General features: G+C 46.5%; 1 protein-coding gene across 2 annotated transcripts in view; it reads left to right on the top strand.

Moving 5' to 3' along the window:
• LOC137422978 (uncharacterized) overlaps positions 1 to 15,082 on the top strand; it is a 244,669-nt gene that overhangs the window by 151,105 nt on the left and 78,482 nt on the right. For both annotated transcript variants that reach the window (XM_078774865.1, XM_078774864.1), the window contains exons 5-8: positions 1,225 to 1,461; positions 2,472 to 2,563; positions 3,591 to 3,786; positions 3,996 to 4,341. In XM_078774865.1, the coding sequence (XP_078630991.1) occupies positions 1,225 to 1,461; positions 2,472 to 2,563; positions 3,591 to 3,786; positions 3,996 to 4,341 (871 nt within the window). The remainder of the gene's footprint in view (positions 1 to 1,224; positions 1,462 to 2,471; positions 2,564 to 3,590; positions 3,787 to 3,995; positions 4,342 to 15,082) is intronic.

Genomic DNA, 15,082 nt, shown 5'->3' with positions numbered 1-15,082 from the left:
GGGATGGGATATGGGGGAGATTTGGAGGGGAGGGGTGAGGCAGGAGTCTAGGAGGGGAGGGGCGAGGGGGCGTCTTGGCGGGGAGGGGTGAGGGGGTAGTTTAGGAGGGAGGGGGCAAGGGGGGAGATTTGAAAGGGATGGGTGATGGGGAAGATTTGGAGGGGAGGGGTGATGGGGAAGATTTGGAGGGGAGGGGTTATGGGGAAGATTTGGAGGGGAGGGGTGAGATTGGATTTTTGAAAGTGTACGATTTATGGGAAACGAACATTTATTGCAAAATGAGTTTCTTGTGACCTTCGAGTTAAAAATACGTTTAAGGACGCTGGATGGAGGATGGAGTGCAGGAGAGTTTAGGGAATGTAGAACAAAGGCACTATAGGAGATGGATATTTTTTTTGGGATGAATTGATTTGGTGAGCAAGTCGAAAGCAGCCTTTTAAAGAAGAAGAAGAAAAAGGTGTTATAAAATATGAGGGAATACATAACTTGAGGGGAAAGTGTAAACATTGAAGGTTAATGAGTGAAAACTATCTGGGGAAATGGGGGAGAAACACGTGGTCGAAGAACGAACGAACGAATAAGAATGAATAAACGAATGAGAACAGAGAAGGAAATGTTTTTTTTTTTTTTTTTGAGTTGAGATTTACACAAGGAAGTAGGCTATGGGTGAAAAGACTGGGAATACAGAGAACGAAAGTTATTGGATCACAAACGACGGACCACTGAGAGAAAAACAAAGCCTCAAGGTTGTACAGTGCACACTGTACAAGGCCTTGCTCGCGACACGGCAAACAGACGATCAATTTATGAAAGATAAACACCGAGAAACAACCAAAGCTGCACACAATAACTTCACACACCGAAAGATAAATACAGTTTCGACAAAATACAATTGTGAACAGACTTAACTTCGAAAAACGTGGAGACCGTGTGGAGCTTCGAAAATCCCTGCCGCCGTCACGACGTCACGACGTAAGGCCCTTTGATCAAGACAGTCAGTTTTTTATCCTGATGAAATGGACAATTTATTAGATCAATGGTAATTTTTTTGGGGGGAAGTGGTGGATTTTGCAAGTATTGTGCTCTACATGACGTCTTCTTGTTTATTTCTTTATTTGGCTTTGGGGCGGTGCACCTTCAATGTATCTCTACTTTTTTTTCCCCCCTTCCACATTAAATTGTTTTGTTCATTTGTCATTGCCTGTTCTTCGGATGATGATCCAGGAAAGGGAGCTGGATCTCGACGAGTTGCAAAATGAGGACTCCACCTACATCCAGGAGCATAAGCTGAAGAAAAAGATGATGCACATATTTAATCGCCTCTGCACGCTCAAAGGCTGTGATAACCTTACAGGACGTGTTATTGAAAAGCCTTTGAAGTTTAATTCCACACGCTATCCTGAGATCAACAAGCGCGTACAAAAACTCGCCAACACCAGTGACTGCTTTCCTGACTACCAGGTGTGTGTGTGTGTGTGTGTGTGTGTGTGTGTGTGTGTGTGTGTGTGTGTGTGTGTGTGTGTGTGTGTGTGTGTGTGTGTGTGTGTGTGTCCGTGCGTGTCCGTGCGTGTGTGTGTGTGTCAGTGTCAATTTGATCAATGCATGCTAAGAATGAGTTTGTTCTGCTTTCTTTTGACTGGTATCAACGATTGAGAAAACATTAGGGAACGATTTTAACCTTTGAAGCAAAGCTGTGGTCTCTACCTCTGCAGTGCCTTTAGTGCTTTATTATCCCCCACAACTAAAGGTAATTGTAGGTTGTTTCACCCCTGTATGTGTCTGATGCATGGATTTGGATGAAATTCTGTGGACTGGTTGGGTGTGCGACAAGGATGAAGTGATTACATTTTGGTGAAGATCCAGATCTGAATTATAAATAAATATTTAAAACATTATTCTTCACCATTGAGAAGTAGGGCCAAAATCGATATATTGCATGGTATTTCAAAAAGTTATGGATTGATTAGGACGAAAGTTGTTGGATGAGTTTGGTGTGTGACGAGGACAAATTTGTTTGATTTTGGTGAAGATCCGGATAGGAGAATTTTTTTTAATTTCCCAACTGATTCTTCCCAATTGAATGATGGGGCCAAAAACGATAAATATACTGTATAGAAAAAAAACAACCTCTACTGATTAGCACGATATTTCAAAAAAGTTGTAGATGGAATATGACAACATGGGGGTGAGTTGGGTAGGTGACATGAACAAGGATGCAGATCCGACCTATCGGTGGGATACAAAATGTAAACTATTCAGCCTGGTGGAGGTATGCGCTCTCCTGAGTGTCGTTTTAGTTTTTTATTTATTTATTTATTTTTCTTTGATTTAGCCCACACGATCTGACGTGGCATGCTGTTCCATGGAAAATTAATGCATGCTTTCCCTGCCTATTCTGCGTTGTTGCTAGTGTCGCCAACATCGACTAATTGCTTATTTTATTCCTTCCATTTTTCCACACAAAATCAAAGGACGTCTTGAATGTGGTGAAACGAGCCAATGAGAAGAGCAATTTATCTTTGTCCATGCAAGCCATGCGCCGACTTGCAGAAGAATGTTTCAGGTGGGTATGCCGATTTGTTTTGGTCAAGCCATGAATGCATTTGTTTTATTTAAGTGATTGCAGAATTCTTAGATTTTACTTGATTTCACCTTAAAATTTTATTCTGATGTTCTACCACCATTCTCTGGGTCATGCCTCACCTGGGAGAAGGAGCACTTATTTTGACCCCTCAATGGAAGCATCTCAGATCTGGGAATGACTTGGAAATATTGTTGTTCCGGGTAGGTGAGGGACACTTGTACAAATTTTATTTTGTATTGCCTCTCGTCATTTGCTCACATTTTAAAATCTGGTTGGATTATAAGAGGAACAACCCGTTAAATGGTTATCCGGTTGATAAAATAATTATACTTTAATCTGTAGTCGTGCAATAAAACCGGTATCCCAATCCCCTTCCATGACACATTTTAAAGCCACCCACCAGCAGAAACAAAAGTCTGCACCTATGGTCAGTACAACAGGTCAGGGACCCAGTGCCCAAAGTAGTGGTGTACCTAGGCATGCTCCCACAAGCTGCTTTGCAAACCCATCTTGACCACTTGGACTCAATCTATAAATCATGGGTCCAGCCTAAAAATCTCCCAACACCCTCTTCAAAATCTGGAACGCCGGGAGGCCACAGCATGTGCGAGTAACTCGAAGTAACTCTTCCTTCTCGTCAGGTCTACAAATGTTAAAGGTCCAACGGTACTTTGTGTAAAGATCCAATTCGTGAAGTACAGTGGTCAAAGATGAGATTAAGTCCTCTCATCCTTCCACTCTTGCTGGCCATGCCTTCTTTATGCTTTCCCCAATTCATGTTTAATCTTTCCTCACGTCACCAACATTTTCTTGATTCTTCATCCCACATACTGACTCTTGTTTCCATCTCAAATTTATCTTCTCAATTGTCTTTCTGCGTTCCATCTGTTGTCGGCATGTAATGACCCTTAGTTTGGAAAAATCTTTGCTGCTTCATTCTTCGAACATTTTCCTTGAGGTTTGGTATATTTTAAGATTTGCTATTTAATAATGATGCTCTTCCCAGGGAGGTCGGCGGCCAACTTCAGGAGAGGCGCTATCTTGACCATATGTACAACTTTGGCTCTCACCTCACTGACACGTACAAACCTGGCTCCGACCCTGCAATTGCTAACAAGGAGCTTGCACGATGTTTGCGGGCTAATCGTGTGCAGGCTGTCCATCGCTTGGAAGATGTCATACGCAAATATGCGATAATGCAGGTAAACGTCATGTTTTGTACTACGTGCGACAGTGTGCCATTTAGCATGCAGCTTGTCATTGAGATTTGTCAGTGGAGTTTGCTTGCTAATGTTTGGTGAGCTCTGCCGTTCGCAACAAATTGGATGGCCATAGTTGATCATGTTTCATTTGAGGAAGGTGTTGTTGGAACAATTTTGGTGCGATCTGTCACCTCACTTCTCCGGCACAGGAGGACGGGGTGGAACAGAGCACTAAGAACAGGAGTCAGCATTGCCATACGAGAAGTGATTCCTCTTCACCAGGCCAAGCAGCCAAATCGACTGAAATCGCATCATCTTCGACTCAGCTTGTCATACGGAACAAAGAATCGGAATCTGCTGGGCAGTTGGACAATGGAGGAAAGCATGAAGAAGCAACTGCAGGAAATAAAGAACTGGACCATGCAAGCACAGTGGTGGAGAAACGATGTGAACACAATATAGTTACGAATGATGAGGAAGAAGAGCACAAAGGGTTGGAGCCTGTGAATGAGGGAACGATGAACAGCAAGACTGTGAGTGAGGATACCAACAGAGGTAGGTTGAGGAGTGATGGTGTTGATTTTTAAAGTTTTCTATTCCTCCCAGTTGTAAGGTACTGAACTATTTTGCTTGATCCTCAGAAACTGTACTTTTTACGGTGTAGCCTGCAGAGCAATGCCACCTAGAACAGCGTATGTATGTATGTATGTATGTATGTATGTATGTATGTATGTATGTATGTATGTATTGTTACGTGCTCCTCCCCAAACCCCGGTCACGGTGTACCTCCGAGCCCCGAGTGGAGTCACGGCAGAAAGATGTGTTATTCTGTGTGTCAAAGATCAATGGTGAAACCACACCCAATTGTTACCAACAAACAAGTATTGTATTAAGGTCACACAAGAATAACAGTACAATAACAATAGTAATCAATTGTACAACCAATATATCATTCCTATGATGGTACCATCAGTTTTGTACAATATAACTCACTGTGCTCTAAGTGAGCAAAAAGAACATTCCCAATGTCTCCCAGCTTCAAACCAAAGTCGATCCACGCTCCTGTGATCGTCAGAACGATGTATCGAGACCAGAATCCCGCTCAGTTGATAGTCACACTGCCAAAGATAGGCAAAAGTGTCCTCAAGAGGCGGCTGGGAAATCACACCTTCGGGTATGGACGTTCAACGGCTCCCAATCGGCGAACCGCAAATTCACACTCAAAATCCACGTTACACACACACACCAGATTAACGTCTGGATGGTTGTGAAAATGGTTGAAGCGAGGTGAAAAACCTGGAGCGATGCGAAAATCCAGCGCGAGGCAAAATGGCCAACGGTCCGTTCTTGAGACGTAACGGCACTCCAATGATTCTCTTCGGAATCAACCGCAAACCCTGTCACGCAGGTTTATCTGTCACAGCGATAACAACTCTGTCGCAGGAATCCCTTTCCCAGGAAACCCAAAGTTCACTTGTGACCCCCGTTCGCCAGCATTTGCTCAAAACCTCAACGCAGCTCGGCTCCTTCTCCGTCCTCACTCGCTCCGCCTCTTTTTCATCCTCTTCTTCCTCCTTTTCTTCGTCCGGTTCCCGATCCGGTTTCCGGTTTCTTTTTAAAACACTAACTTTTTTACCTTTTGAAAACAGCCATCTCCAATTCACTTAAACGATAACAATAATAGCACATGCAACCAAAAATGTTGACAGTGGATGAGAACCACAACAACGGAAGTGACGAATCCATAACAGTATGTATGTATGTATGTATGTATGTATGTATGTATGTATGTATGTATGTATGTATTCCCTTCTGCCAGCATTTTGCGGGTTCATTCCCTTTAAAATTCGTTTTCTCTGAAACCATTGGTCCGATTGACACGGAATTTTCACCATAGGAGTGCCTCCTCCTGTATAATTTTTTCATGATGTCATAGGTCATGTGGTGGGGTGCCATCTTGGAAAAAACTGAAAAATAATTGCACCTCTATCTCTGAAACCGCTCCACAGAAGAAATTGAAAGGTGGTTCATTGTAAAGTACTCCACATGGGGAATAACATGTTAATGATGATGTCACAGGTGCCTTCATTACGACGTCATAAATCGACAAGTATAATGCTTGATCCGTCATAAATCGACGAGTAGATATGAAGTGATTTAACTTTATACACTACTCTCAAGATGAATTAAATATGACAGTTTAACTGCGTTCATGTGTTCTGACGAATGGCGTTTATCTTTATGCGAAATGGAGTTTCTGCTTTTTGTCTTTTTTTTTTTTTCATTCCCCATTAGTCCGTTTGCCACCCAGATATGTTCTGTACTAAACCTTGTTCTCATGAGAAGTATTGTTTTTTGATGGTTTCATACTCGAATGGGTCTATAGAAAATATTTAGCTTGGTTGCCGGAGTGTCAACCTTTGGGAACTCCGATTAATTGGCATAAATCCAAGATGGCCGCTGCGGACGGAGGTGAAAAATAACTTTTCAACCATTCAACCTTCCGTCACGTGTGATACATTTTTTCCGTATAATTTCGATGAGGATTCGATTTCTGAGGTTAATTGTGTGATTTGGGGTCAGATTCAGGGTCAAAGGTCAAGTTAAAGGTCATTTTCAGCCAAAAAATTATTCATATAATAATAATTCCATTTTCAGAACGAGGGTGGTCAAGTGTTTATTCATTAACGGCGATCACTCCCATTCATCATCAGAGCCGAATGCAAGATCAAGATGATCAGTTTCCTCGTCATTTACCACATCTGCTTCTCCTTCCTCTTCCACTTCATCTTGGTCTTCGTCTCCTGTCGTGAAGGGGTTCAAGCAAGCGTCACTAGAAACACAAGCGCAGTACACAGTGCATGATATCTTTTCATGGTGACAGCTGCAACGTTCACTGCCGCACGCCTTCCCCGCCGCCTTACAGCTGCACCGCACTACATCCATGAGATCTTGGGGTCCTGGGGACTGATCAGAGGTTGCTGGTACTGGGGTGCCATCTTTGATTTCCCACCCATACTTCGTGATGTCAAGTTCAGGTGGAGCCTGCTGGTCAGCAGATTTGGCGAGTATAGTCTGCAGATGAGTGCGCAAGATGTGCAGGAAGAGATTTTGGTCTGTTGGTGGTAGCGACATGATCTTGAGCGGCTTTCCAACCTTCTTTGTGTACATATGGTACCTCGCCTCACTCATAGTGGTCCCCTGTTGCTGACCATATAGAGCACAGAAGAACGCCTGTCCTGCTTCCATGAGCTGTGCATGGGTGGCATCAAGCTCGCCCAAGGCTGAGTACAGGCCTGGGAAGTCGCCAGCTCTCAGGGTCTTCAGGGCCGACACTTTCCCCTTGCCGTACAGGTATGAGGTGGTATCTGAACCAGTAATGTAGTGCATTCCCAGGATCTGCAGGCACTTGGGGCCCGAGTTGGGCACAGGTGGCATTGATGTCCCAAACAGGTCCATCCCACCGCTCCATTTGCACTGTGGCCTGGATCTTGTTTCGGTACACCCAGTACACAAGCAGCACGAACACATCGGTGTCATCTGAGAGAATGCGGATCACTCGCGTGTCGGACTCGGCAGCCATGAGGAGGTACGAGATCATTGTTATGTCCGCTTCGTCATGGTTGAACACACCATCGCTGGGGCTCTCCACGGTGACTCCTTCGCCGAAGCTGTAGGTACTAAGAACTTTCGACAGCTGCAACTTGTTGTGCTTATTCCTCATGATGGCGTCTCGACTGGGCAGCGGTGTATTGATGGTCAGGTCGTAATTGATGGAACCAAGGCCAGCACGTCGCATACGCTCATGGTCCTTCGCAGAAACGTTGTGATACTTGTCGAAGACTAAGACCTTCTTGCCAGCGAGAGAGGACAATCTCGTCTTGATGGACTTAACTATGACCGACGCATCTCCTTTTGACGGCCACACGATGTGGTAGAGGAGTTGGCTCGCATCAACAATGGTGACATCAGGCGGCGGTGGTCGTCGTGTCTGTACGCAGAGTTTGTGAGCCAGCGGTGCTTTGCTACCTTTCCTCAAGCAGCCATACTCGTCGATGAGCGATGGGGTTATTGGACACAGCTCATATTGGAAGATGGGTGCTAGCTTCATCTGTCGCTGCTGTCCGACTGTCAGCAGCCTGAAGAAGATAGTCTCCAGATCGAAGATCGTCTTGTCCCCCATTTTCACACCTTTCTTTGTGTTCCATGGTCTTGATGGAACTAGAGACGGTTGCATGGAATCCGGTGGGGAGGGATGCCCGGAACTGCGCAGCCATTCTCTCGCCTATGTCCACTGATTCGGCAACATTCACCTCGGCTTCAGGGGGACCGAATCTACCATTGGCGATGTTGTAGAGGTGTGGCGACTGATTTTCCAATGGGTGAGACAATTTGGACAGCTCAAGCGAGATTCGACGTCTGTCATCTGCATCCATCTCCCTCCTCGTCTTGCCCTCCTCCTTGTGACGTGGTCCACTGCTTGTAGTACTTGCTCCAGCTTGGGCATTGCTCTCCTTGACTGGGGGATTGGGGTAGATGTGCGCCATGGTGGCTGAGAGGTAGGCGATGACGGGAAAAGAATCGATCCATTCCGCGACCATCTCTTGAGAAAGGGTTATACCCTTGAGGCCACCTTTGCCGATTTGAATGGCAGTTTGTTCACCAAACTGGTCAGAGCTCATGCCATTCCAGCTACCCTCCTGGTGACGGCACACGAAGGCACCTGACATGAGCTCCGTTTTGGCCACGGGTGGCAGCAGGTGGCGCATCTCGAAAACATGATGGGTGATGTAGCGGGCGTAGTGGTGGTGGCCAGCAACGAAGAAGTAGGGGAGCATAAGCTCGAGCGTGAGCTGCTGCAGCAGGAAATCTCCCTCCCTCTCGCTACAAAGCAGTTGATGGACGAGCAGAGTAGGCTTTATCAGATTATCGACCCAGTGCCTGCCGGTTAGGTGTTGCCGACAGGTTTCAAGGTAGTCGCTTAAGTCCTGGAATGTTTTGGGACCAGTGGTGAGAAAATTGCTCAGAAGAGTAGTCAAAACCATCCGGAACGCTCGCATGGCCCGAACCCAAGACTTTCCGCTCATGATTCCTGTTAGCCCTCCAAACGCAGAGCTGATGAGAGGCTCAATACCCGACCCGCGCATGAGTTTGCCGATGCAGCCACAGAAGGACTGCACGGTGTGCATGATGCCAGGCCTGAGAATGACGTTATTGAAGCGATTGACGTCATTCCACTTGATTTGGCTGGCCACCATGAACAGCTGCAGATCGACGGAGACGTGGACATAGGACATCCCCATGTCAGCCAACGACTTCTTGAGGTACTCCAGCGAAGTTAGCACCGTGTCCGGATGAGCGGCTTTGGCGTCGATGAGAGGTCCGAATATGTAGGTACTCGCTGGCTTCTTTTGAGCTTGATCATTGCGCGCCTCCTGATTGTTGAACCCACCCCACTCCATTGCATTCTCCTGTGTGTTGAGCGTGTTTAGCCACTTCATGTCCTTCTCCTGCGCAGTAGCTAGACTCACCTGCCGGGCACATACTTCTTGGTAGGAGATGCCACAGGTGGCCTCTACAGCTGGTGGGTTCACCTTGGTTGGCCCGGTGTAGTGTTGCAGAGGAAGGCTGCCCGATGAGCTACTGCTGGTCTTTGACTGGGCGGCTTTCTTAGAGAGTCTGGGGATGATGAGGCTGCTCATCCCTGGCTTGGCGCGGCCATACTCTAGAATACCTGCGGGATGAGGTTGCTGGAATTCATGTGAGAGGACATGGGTAGTGCGTCGACCATTGGGTGTGACTACCTGGAGATCCAAGTTGTCAAACCACGCGAAGATGACGCCGACGGTTCTACACAACCCCATAAACTGGTGGAGGTCCTGTGCATTGTCACCTAGAAAACGGGCGGCCGATTTTCGGAATCTCAGGGCCTCATCGTACGAGGTCGTGAAGCCATGCTCATGAAGGAGTTTGAGAAGGTCGGAACTACCATGCCGGTGCAACAGTTTAACGGCCAGCCCTAATGTTGTCTGATTTCTGGTACTTGTAACGTGACTCTGAATTGACTGGCTCAAGCTCAGAGATTTCTTGGTCACCTTACCACCGGAGACCAGGTCCGAAACCAACTTCAACAAACTTGGGCTGGTCGCCTTGATTGTGTTGGCCTGTGTAAACTCTGATAGGTCGTAATTGGCACTGTTGTACCTGACCGACCGTGCCTCATGCTTGATCTGCCTCACCACGGAAGCAATGCTCCTCTCATCCATATCGTCATCCTTAACTATCTTGAGAGTTTTAGCAACGGAGTCACGGAAACCAACAATGGTAGCACAGCCATCTTCCCGAACAACTATAACATCCTTACTCATGCAGTCAGTTACCTTGCTAAACATGTCACGTCGAGCGAGCTTGCCACCTAGATCTGAGTACAGGGAATGCAGTTCAACACTATTCCATAATCTGGACCTGTCTCGGCTCATGTACTCAATGACTTCCTTCAGAGCATTTTCATCTGCACTACCAGTTGGCAAATCAGCATATGTGGGAACTTTCGTAAAACTGTTATAGCAGCGGACGTGGTACTTGCAGAAGGTAGATCAGAAACAAAAGCAAGGTGCAACTTGACCCTTCTAGCCACATCATCATTACGCTGCTCAGCAACATCAAGGAGCATATCTTTCATAGTTGGGAGTGGGTTACGTTCTGTGTCAAAACGTTCTTTGGTCATACACTTACGAACGCAGTCCCATCGTTCTGGGTGTCTATCATCAATGGGTAAACATTCCTCGCTACAGAACATACAATCACGTTTGTACTCAAACACACCTTTGTCAGCTACCTTAGTATGAGACCTTGTAGTTGGCCTTACACCCTCATCTTCAGCCTTTCTTTTCTGTGACTTTCTCACTCTCTCAATTTTCTCTTTTGATGTATAAGTACAGTAGCAACCTTTATGACAGGTTATGCTTGCTGCATCTCCACCAACATCAATAATGTTCTGTAGCGTAGCCTGCAGGTCTCCATCTCCACGAGATTTGGCGCACAAGATGAGCTTCCTGATCCCGTTCGCAGTGAATTTCGTTTCTTGTCCACCTCCGTGACACCGGGAGAAGACACCTTGAGTCAGCCATATGCATACGTCTCTCTGAAAAGAAGAAGAGGTGAGATTAGAATCAACGTATCGAGTTCATGAGTGGTGTGCAGTTGATGCAGGGGTCAAAAAGTTTGAACCCCCCAAATGTGCAAAAATGACCTTTAACTTGACCTTTGACCCTGAATCTGACCGCAAATCACACAATTGACCTCAGAAATCGAATCCTCACATCGAAATTATACGGAAAAAATGTATCGCACGTGACGGAAGGTTGAATGGTTGAAAAGTTATTTTTCACCTCCGTCCGCAGCGGCCATCTTGGATTTATGCCAATTTATCGGAGTTCCCCAAGGTTGACACTCCGGCAACCAAGCTAAATCTTTTCTATAGACCCATTCGAGTATAAAACCATCAAAAAACAATACACTCCTCGCAACAACAAGGTACTCAACCTGGCAACCGGACTATAGCTCACTGCATTCCAGAAAATTCGAGCTGGTCTTACTTATTCCTCTCCGTAGCTGTCCAAAACGTGTGTCAAACCCTCTAATACTAATTAGCATCAGTTTACCATCCAGAACAAAGACATTTTGTTTGATCATCGTCCAACGCACGTATCTTGTTCCCACTGCCATCGGGTACACAAATGCTTGGGTGAGCCAAGGAGAGGAAACTTTATTAGGGGAGAGGGGAGAGGAAGAAAAAACGATTTGCATTATATTCAATTATTTAGTGGTCGATGCAGTAACATTACGTGGTGTGGCAAATAATTCTAGATGTCCTTAAATAAAATTTCAATTGTCTTGTTGCCTCAGCCACCAAAGGAAGCTATTTTCACCCCCATCTATCTGTCTGTCTGTATGTATGTATATCTGTCTGTCTCTGTGAGCAGGATATCTCATTTTAGTAGGATCAATATGCCACATGATCCCAAAAAAATTGCAAGAAAAGGTTTTATGGTGTTTTTTTGTTTCATTAGGTCCACAACAACAACAACAACAACAACAGGCATTTTAAGGCCACTTACCCTGCGAGAGTGGGGGTTAGCCTTGCGGGCCCCATGACAATCTTCTCCATTTTGCCATATTTTCGGCATCACCCCTTGTTAACCCCCTTGCCCGCATTTCTGCTTCCACCACCTTTAGCCAAGTCTTTCTCGGTCTTCCCCGTCCTCTACTTCCTTCTACATTCATTTCCATCATTCTTCTCAACCAGTCACTTTCATCCTTCCTCAACACATGACCAAACCATCTCAACCTGTTTCTCTTCACAGCATCCATCACAGGCTCTATTCCCATCATCTTTCGCAATTCATCATTTGTCTTCCTCTCTCTCAACAATACTCCACACATCCACCGAACCATCCACATTTTTTTTTGTTTTTTTTTTGTTTTTTTTGTATACTGAATCGAGGCTCGTGAAAGAGCTAACATTTATTTCACAAACAAATCAACCAGACAAACAAAACACACAAAAAGAGGGAGCGGAAGACAAGATGGGGAGAGAAGGGGAAGCACACAACCACAACATTTGAGAGCAGGGAGAAGTGTGGGAGGGAGAGGGCTTGGGGGCAGGAGGCGTGGGAGGGGGAGGGCGGGGGGGGGGGGGAGAGGTATAAAACACAAGGGGACCGAAATTAGCGGGGGTAGAAAAGATCAAGGTTTTCGATGGGGGAGGATAAGAGATTTTTTTTTTTTTTTTTTTTTTTTGTATACTGAATCGAAGCTCGTGAAAGAGCTAACATTTACTTCACAAACAAATCAACCAGACAAACAAAACACAAAAAGAGGGAGTGGAAAACAAGATGGGGAGAGAAGGGGAAGCACACAAACACAACATTTGAGAGCAGGGAGAAGTGTGGGAGGGAGAGGGCTTGGGGGCAGGAGGCGTGGGAGGGGGAGGGTGGGGGGGGGAGGAGGCGTGGGAAGGGGGGGTGGTGGAGGGAGAAGTATAAAACACAAGGACACCAAGGACTTCCAGGACAGAAGTTGGTATTTCAAAAAAGTGGAATTGGGGTGAAATTAGCGGGGGTAGAAAAGATCAAGGTTTTGGATGGGGGAAGATAAGAGATGGTGGTGAACAGCAGTTTTAAAGACCTGGAGGGTGGAGTGGGATTGAAGAGAGGTGAGAGAGTTTGTTCCAGAGGCAGGAGAAGAGAGGAATGAAGGAGTGAAGGTGAGCAGAGAGTCTTGATTTTGGCAGTTTGACCATAAGAGGGTTGCAGGCAGATCTTGTGCGACCTGTAGGAATATTTGGGGGACAGAGCCCAGAGAGGGCTGGGGGGGCAAGGCCAGAGAGGAGTCGGGAGAAGATGGAAAGACCACCAACCTGCCTGCGGTGAGTGAGTGAAAGGCCCTTGGAGTTAGCTTCATCGCTGGAGATTCCAATGATTCTGAACGCTTTGGTTTCAACAGCGTGAAGACGGGCTAGGTGTGAGGCAGGAGCACCAGACCAGAGGGGAGAGCAGTATTCCATAGAGCTGCGGATGAAAGCCTTGTATGTGGTGAGGAGCTCAGGTGTGCCAAGGAAGGACTTCGCACGACGGAGGATGCCCAGTCGGCGACTGGCTTTGGAGGCCAGATTTGAAATGTAGTTTTCCCAGGAAAGATCATGGCAAATAGTGAGACCCAAAAGCTTGAGTGACAGAACTTCTTGGAGAGGATTATTCAGAAAGTGGATGGGAGGGTTTTCCAGTCGGTCTTTTCGGAGAGACATCGTAAGAGTGTGAGATTTATCAGGATTGAAAGACATGTTCCATTTGTTTGCCCAGTCTGTGATTTTGTCCAGGTCTGCAGAGAGTGAGGAGGCTGCAGACTGCCGATCTGAGGGATGAGGAATGGAGCGACAGAGAGTAGAGTCGTCAGCAAAGAGATCGAGGATTTTCAAGAGAGTCAGAGAGATAATTGATGAAGACCAGAAAAAGCACAGGGCCCAGAACACTACCTTGGGGAACTCCAGCCTGAACAGGAAGAGGAGATGAGAGAAACCCATTCAGGGCCACACGTTGACTACGACCAGAGAGGAAGTCCGCCAGCCATGCGTGGAGATTTCCATGGATACCAAAGGAGGAGAGTTTGGTGAGCAGAGCAGGGTGCCAGACCGTATCGAAGGCACGTGAAATGTCAAGGGAGACAGCTCTAATTTCCTGTTTGGCGTTGAGGACCTCCATCCATTGTTGAGAAAGCAGAAGCAGCATGTCCAGAGTAGAGTGACCAGGTCTGAAACCAAATTGATGATCAGAGATCAAGCCATTGGAGAAGAGGAAAGATTTCATATCTGAAGCAATGATGGATTCCATGACTTTGCTAATAATTGGGAGAAGGCTGATTGGTCTGTAGTTGCTGGGATCTGTTTTTGCACCTTTTTTGTGCAAAGCGGTGATGTTGGCTGATTTCCAAGCAGATGGCAGATGACCTTGAGCAAAAGAGAGGGTGAAGAGAACAGAAAGAGGGAGTGAAAGAGCAGAAGAACATGATTTTAGGACCCGTGGGCTGATGCCGTCAGGACCAGTTGCAGAATCAGAGTCGAGGGTTGACAGAAACTTTTCCACCTTGTCAGGAGGAAAGGACACAGAGTCCAGGAGCAGCTGGGTACGACTGGGTACGGGGGGTACAGAGAGGGATGGGTTTGGGACACAAGATTTAGAGGCAAACACAGAGTTGAGGCATTCAGCTTTTTCACGTGCGGAGTCAGCCGTTAAGCCGTTTGAGGTGAGGGAGGGGATGGAGGGGGAACAAACACCAGAAACAGATTTGACCAGACGCCACCAGGATTTGGAAGAGGGAGACAGATAAGAGAGTTCGGTCTTGAGAACGGTGAGATATTGTTTCCTGGCTCTCCTGAGGGTAGACACACACTTGTTTCGGGCTTTGTGAAAGGAGATGAGATTTCCTTCCGTTGGATTTGCTTTCCAGGAGACGAAAGCAAGTTGTTTCAGGGCAACAGCCTCACCACAAGATTCCGTGTACCATGGACGGGAGGAAGGGTATGACAACTGAAGACGAGATGGGATAAATCTGTGCATGAGAGAGAGCAATTTACTTTGGAAGAATTCCCAGGATGAGTTGATGTCAGAGGCGGTAGAGATGGGAGACCAGTCCAGATGATTGATGGCTGCTTGAAGACCGTGCCAGTTGGCCTGAGTGAAATGCCAGACTCGTCGACGCTGAGGAGGCTCTCTGAGAATGGTCAGAGAGATGTCCA

Source organism: Myxine glutinosa, chromosome 3 (assembly GCF_964187855.1).
Source record: "Myxine glutinosa chromosome 3, kmMyxGlut1.1, whole genome shotgun sequence".
Taxonomy (NCBI): domain Eukaryota; kingdom Metazoa; phylum Chordata; class Myxini; order Myxiniformes; family Myxinidae; genus Myxine; species Myxine glutinosa.
Note: the sequence above shows the minus strand (reverse complement) of the source record. Positions and strands in the feature narration are given on the sequence as shown.